The sequence below is a fragment of the Mesocricetus auratus genome, unplaced genomic scaffold (assembly GCF_017639785.1).
Source record: "Mesocricetus auratus isolate SY011 unplaced genomic scaffold, BCM_Maur_2.0 Super-Scaffold_100024, whole genome shotgun sequence".
NCBI lineage: Eukaryota > Metazoa > Chordata > Mammalia > Rodentia > Cricetidae > Mesocricetus > Mesocricetus auratus.
In genome coordinates this window covers 7,403,690-7,409,967 of record NW_024429205.1, presented here as the reverse complement: position 1 = coordinate 7,409,967, position 6,278 = coordinate 7,403,690, and the positions used below count along the sequence as shown (strand labels likewise).

Here is a 6,278-nt window from a genome sequence, read left to right as displayed (position 1 = left end):
CACCGCAGGGAGCAGGCAGAAAGGGAAGCCAGGCTGAGAACTTCCAGGAGTAAAGGAAGTGGGGAGCTGAGAGCCTGTGAAACAGTAAGGACAGAGAGGCCTCTGTCCTGGAGCTCCTACTCTACCCTGTGGTGTGAAGGCAGTTAGCTACATCCGTCTCCGGAGCCATCAGCACCCATGTGTCCCTCCCAAAATTCCTGACTCCTGGGAAATGCTTGGTTGTTCTTCTGGAAGGGTTCTTGGGCATCCCTGAGGCTATCTTGGTTGTCTTTTCCAGCCCAGAGTGAGCAAACTTCCTCTGTAAGGGCCATAGAATTAGTCATTCATGTTCTGGGAGCCATCTGGTCTACCTCAGCTCTGTCTTGTTCCATCTTAGCCATCACTAGCAATCCCAAAACACACAAACAGGCAGGCTAGTTCCAATAACACTTTATTTATGGACAACAAAATTTGAATTTAAAGTACTAATCACCGGTCACAAAAATTGTATTCCTTTGGGGATTTTTTTAAACATTTAAAAATATAAAACCTATTCTAAAGTCATGGGTTGTGCAAAAACAGGTGATCCACCAGATCTGGCCACAGGCTGCAGTTTACAGGCTTATTCTGATCATTCAGAACCAGTTTGTGGAGCAGCAGCCCCAGCCTCCAGCCTCCAGCTTGCATCTGGGAGCTTGCTGAAAAAGAATAGTTTTTTTTTCCCGAGCTCTACAAATCCAAATCCTGGCTTTAACACAATCACTGCAACTCATGTGCACTTTAAGTTATAAAAATACTGATGCTGGAGGGTCATTCAGACATCTTCATTTCATAGGAGTAGAGTGTAGCCTGGACACTGAGCTTTCAAAGCTATCCCTGGTTGGTATAGCTAAGTTCAAGTACTTGAAACCCAGAGATCTCCTCTATGACAAAGTGTATCACTGTGTAAGGATGCTGCCAGTCACTGAATTCCCCCTGGACTCAGTGTCCTCATGGATCCTAGGCTGGGGAGACCTCACAGATGGTCTCCCATGCCCAGTGAGCCAAAGATGCTCTGGAACTGGGCGTACTCTTCCCCTGTAATTCATTCTCTCCATCCTCATCTCCAGCATCACTGCCCCAGAAGTCAGAGAACACAGGAAGATGGCCTTCTGCCCACTCTCTCCTTAAATCCTGAGCACTTCCCTTGTCCTGGAGCTCTGAGTTCTCAGGATGGTGCCCAGGTGCTAAATCTTAAGAACTCTGGGGTAAAGGGTATAAACAAAGGCAAGCCAACTCTCAGCAAATCTGCTGAGCCCCAAGAACCCACTTACCCCAGTAGGCCCTGCCCTCCCCTGCTTTTTTCCTCAGACCCCAACTTCTTCCTCTGCCTCTGATGCTCATAGGACCTGATGCATCCTGGAGAAGCGTGAAGAGGGGCACACAACACAGTTCAGAGCAAACAGTGTCTTAGCCAGCCTGACCAGAGGTGTTAACGACCTTCAAAGTCCTAAGTGAGAGGGCTGGGGGGGCGGCAGGCATGGGGCAGTCTCTGTGTCCCCTTGGACAGCCATTAACATCCTGGCTACACGGGCATTTACTCCAGGTCTGATCTATCTCTACCTGAGCACCTTCTGCATTGAGAATGTACCCTGCAGATACAATCAAGACTTCCCCCTCCAAGTGACAACCTCCCACCTCCTGGAAACCCTACCACAGGAATCAGCAGCCCAAACCTTGGAAATTCTGGAAAGGCAGACCTAGGAGGCACCCTGAGAAATTAGCCCTCCTCTTACTTCTGGGAAAATCTGAGCCCAGGGAAGGGAAAGGAGCCGCCCAGGGTGGAGGCAGATGGAAGACAAGCCCTATCCCTCCACTTATAGCCTCTACCTCCTGCTCTAACACAGTGCTCCGTCCTTGGTGTCCTCTCAGCTGGGGTGGGGTGAAGGGCAGGGCTCTCTGACTCCTAGAATTGGAAACCAAGAAAAAGTCAGCTCTTAGGCTTTGGCCAAGAACAGTATTACAGTCCCCTGCTTTTGAGTGCCCTAATGCCCAGTCCAGACCAGTGGAGACCACGGTGGGCAGCTATGTAACTCACTCCCTTCCCAGCATAGAACAATAGAAACAGCTATGGTTGGCTGAGCACGCACTGACACCAGGATCTGAACTGACAACTGGGATTCTCTGAAGTCCCCACTCCCCCGACACAAACCGCAGAGAAACTCAGCCCCACCCTTATAAACCCTGCAAAAGGCCTCTGGCCCAATACTGCCTGGTGTTGGAGACACGACGTGAACTCAGGGACAATCAGAACCAGACCTGAATTCCTCTTCTGTGTGACCCTGAGCCTCGGTTTCTTTATCTGTAAAATGGGGATAACTGTCTATCAGGGTAGCTGGAAAGGAAAAAGGGGGGATGAAAAGGAGTAGTCCTACAGATGACAACTATGAGCCAGTTGCCCCACGAGCAGGGCCTGCAACCTCTCCTCCCTCTCCAAGCCTCAGGGAGCCAGCTTTTCCACAGAAGGAAGCAGGAGAGTGTCTCGTGGAATGTGGCAAGGCGCCTTGGAGCTGAACCCTGCCTTGCTGCTCTTCTTTAATTAGATCTCAGCTAAAAATAGCTACCCCCCCACTCCCTCTGGGGCTGCACACCTCCTTTCTGGCCTGGCACTAGGGTGTGTGGGAGCCACTCTTGGGGTAACAACCAGCCTGAGACAACCCATAACGTGGAGGGTATGCTGGATAGGAGGTTTTGTGGATGGAGACACAGCAGGTGTGGGCTCCTGCCAGGCCATTCCAGTAGCCCCAAGCTGTCCAGTGGCTCCTGCACTCCCCAAACCCCTTCTGCCTGGACAGCTGGCACCTAAAGATTCTTACCCAGCCTTGGCAGTGTCTGCTCAGGGGAGGGCTGGAAGACACAGGCAGCTCCCTTGAAGCCGCAGACATGACTACTGACATGCCTACCCAATGGTCCATCCATCTACAGCTCAGTCTGCCCCTGCCTGGGAGCCCAGCCATCACTTGCAGCTCTGGAGTCGGGTCCTATGGTGTTTCTCCGTCAGCAGGGGGATGAAGGTATCACTGTGTGAGAGCTTTAGCCGGCTGCCCCAGCTTGGCCCCTCCCTGGCGGCAGGCTCTGGGGGCAGGGTGTCCAGGTCGCTGCGGGAGCCCCCGGGTTTGCCTTCTGCGCTGCCGGAGTTGAGCTCCATCAGCTCCAGCTCATGTTTGGCTGCAGTCTCCAGAACACGCTGTTTGTTGTAGTACCTGACAAAGTTGTTGATGATGGGGTGAATGGGCAAGGCGATGGCAATTACCCCACACAAGAAACTGATGGCTGCGTTGAGCTTGCCCAGCGTGGTCTTGGGGTAGATGTCACCATAGCCCACTGTGGTCATGGTGATGATGGCCCACCAGAAGGACTGAGGAATGCTCTTGAACAGTGTTTCAGGGTGACTCTGCTCCATGGTGTAGCCTAGTGCGGAAAAGACGAAGATGCCCACAGCCAGGTACATAAGCAACAGCCCCAGTTCCTTGAAACTGCGTTTGAGGGCGTAGGTGAGGGTCTGCAGGCCCGAGGAGTGGCGGGCCAGCTTGAAGATGCGTGCGATGCGCATGATCCGCAGGGCCTGCACAGCCTGCTGCACGTTGGTCAGCTCCATCATTCGCGCGCCCAGGTGCGTGAGTGTGAGGCTCACATAGAAGGGGAGGATGGCCAGTACATCCACGATGTTCATAAAGGACAGGGCGAAGTGCAGCTTGTTGGGCGACGAGAAGAGGCGTAGCAGGTACTCCAGTGTAAACCAACCGATGCAAGCAGTCTCCACGTTCTCCAGCGTCGGGTGCTCCACGCGGTTGCCCTCAGCGTCCACCACCTGCAGCTCGGGTATAGTGCCCATGCACATGACCACGGAGGAGACAAGAATGAGCAGAAAGGATAGAACCGCCACCACCCGCGCCGGGCACGACGACTCCGGCTTCTCCAAGAACTTCCAGACGCACTTCTGGCAGCGGCGCCAGCGGCCCTCAGCGGCGTCCACACCCAGGTCGTCCAGGATGAGCTGCACCCTGCGTGCGATCTCCTCCAGCTCCTCGCGCTTCTCGCTCAGGTGGCTCTTGCAACAGTCATCCAGGAATTTGAGGTCCACCTTCCAGAAGTCCATCTCGTTCTTGAAGCAGATGGGGCAGATGCCCTTCTTCATGTGGACCTCTCCAAAATAGTACACCTCGATAACACACTTGAACGCATCCGGGTCCCGGTCAAAGTAGAATTCGCGCTTGCCTGGGTCGTAATCGTCGCACAGGGAGAAGATGGTGTCGTAGCCACCTGCTAAGCAGTCGATGAGCTCCGCCAGCCGGGTCTCGGGGTACTGGCTGAGCAGGTCTCCGTAGAGCACCTGCCGCACGCCCCCCACATTCACCACGATCTCAATATCGTCGCCTGCCACGGAGTCCTGACTGCCAGGCTCCGGGAGGCTTTGCTCTGGCTCCTCCGGGAGGCTTTGCTCTGGCTCCTCCGGGAGGCTTTGCTCTGCAGACGCGTCCATGCTCCCCGCGGGTGCGCTCGCAAGCCCGGGTTCCCTGCGCCCTGCCAATGCGCGGCCCTCGGGGACAGCAGCCACCTGCTGGGAAGGGCACTCACAGCGGGCGGTGGCAGGCTGGGGCGTACCGCGGGGGAGCCATGCACCCAGCGGAGGCAGTGGCGGGGCTGCGCACGGGCATCCAGGCACCTCGGCAGGGGACTCTGCTGCCGATGGCCTCCGGTGTTCGGGACACTCACCCACGGCTCCGGATATGTCGTTTCAGCTCCCTCCGGAATAGGACCAGACTCTCCTTGCGGGCAGCGACCTCCTTCCCGGGGCAAGCAGGCGGCGTCGGTGGGCCGGCCCAGGAGCTACACAATCGGGATGTGCAGAGAGCGAACTTGAACTGGCTTTGCCAGAGCCTTCCCGAAACACAATAGGAATTCCAGCCTGACGTCAAACGCATTGCTACTGTACCCTCTTCTGGTGAGATTTCGCACCACAAGCGCAGCAGCTGCCCAGGAACGAGTTAACCCTTGGGCAGACCTGCACAGCGGCTGCTATTGAGCGATCCGCTGCGCCTGCGGGCTTAGGGGTTATGGCCCAGAGCTTTAAGGCCACACCGACTCAGACTGCCTAGTCCCTTGGGCACCTCTGGGTGAGAGGGGAGAGAGGACCTCTGCCTGTTGCTCACCAAACTCCTCAAGAGGCAGTTGCACACTTCTTGGGCGCATCCTTTCTGTCCTAGGTGCAGGTAGACATAGAAGGGTTTCTAACACTCTGGAGCGCTGCCCTGTTGGCGGGGTGACCTTGTTCCCTACCCCTACAACTTGTCGCAGCTTCCACGGTGAAAAAGGAAATTGCTCCATGTTACAGGGTGAAAAGGGAGGCGAGCTTAGCTAACCCTTAACCCAAGGGTTTCCTGTGACTATCACCATTGCCTCCCAGAGCGCCTGTGCTCCCCATCCCCCACTCCTCTGAAGGGAGTCAGTTCTTCCAGTCCGATACCTCCCCCCCCCCCACACACACACACTCCCTCTCATCTTTCCTCAGGCTGGAAAATCTCTGGTTCCAGCCCGGCCCACAGTTCTTACTACCAGGATTATCGAGCCTGGATCCTTCTATGGCCTGGAAATGGGTTAAAAACCTAAACTGGGCCAAGATGTATCTCAGCGGGTAGAGGCCTTGCCTAGCACTGCCCAAGGCCCTGTGAATGCTCTCCCTGCCACACAGACTGGCCTGGGGATGCTCGTCTGTGATCCCAGCTTTCTTCACTTAGGAAACGGAGGCAGGAAGAGCAGAAGTTCAAGTAGAGTTGGAAGGGTGAATGGGCAGAGCCAGTAAGAGGCCGGATAGCACAGTGGAGCTATTGTTTGATCATGTGGTGGCAAACATGTCATTCTCTTTTGTCAAAACCCACAGAATGCACAACAGCGAGAGGGGGCCCTAATGGACACTGTGAGTCGAGTGGGTGATGATGGCAGTCTCTCCCCATAGTTTCCTCGGATGTGACAAGCATTCCACTCCCACAGGGATGTTCATAGTGGGGGGTGCTGTAGAGATAGGGTCTGGGAAATTGCTTTTTTTTTCTATGGGCCTAAGACTGCTGGTTGAAAAAGACTACTAAAATGTATTCTGTGAGCTGGATTTCTTAGTCGCTCAAGATCGTGCCCGTTCATGAATCATGGGACTGGTATACCAGGCCACTGGCAGTGTTGTTCTTTAATGGGACGATCTGCAACACGGATGCACTAAAACACAGCACGCGCGGTATTATTTGGGGGAATGTCTCACAATATTT

At 54.8% G+C, this 6,278-nt stretch overlaps 1 protein-coding gene across 1 annotated transcript; it reads right to left on the bottom strand.

Moving 5' to 3' along the window:
* Positions 1-414: 414 nt before the first annotated feature.
* Positions 415-5,354, bottom strand: Kcnf1 (potassium voltage-gated channel modifier subfamily F member 1). The gene has a single exon (XM_013124374.3). It carries the CDS (start codon positions 4,499-4,501, stop codon positions 2,975-2,977), a length of 1,527 nt encoding a protein of 508 aa, XP_012979828.1. The 5' UTR covers positions 4,502-5,354; the 3' UTR covers positions 415-2,974.
* Positions 5,355-6,278: the final 924 nt, after the last annotated feature.

What these genes read in the sequence shown, in the direction of transcription:
- Kcnf1 (XM_013124374.3), bottom strand. Translation starts at nt 4,501, where the DNA reads ATGGACGCGTCTGCAGAGCAAAGCCTCCCGGAGGAGCCAGAGCAAAGC.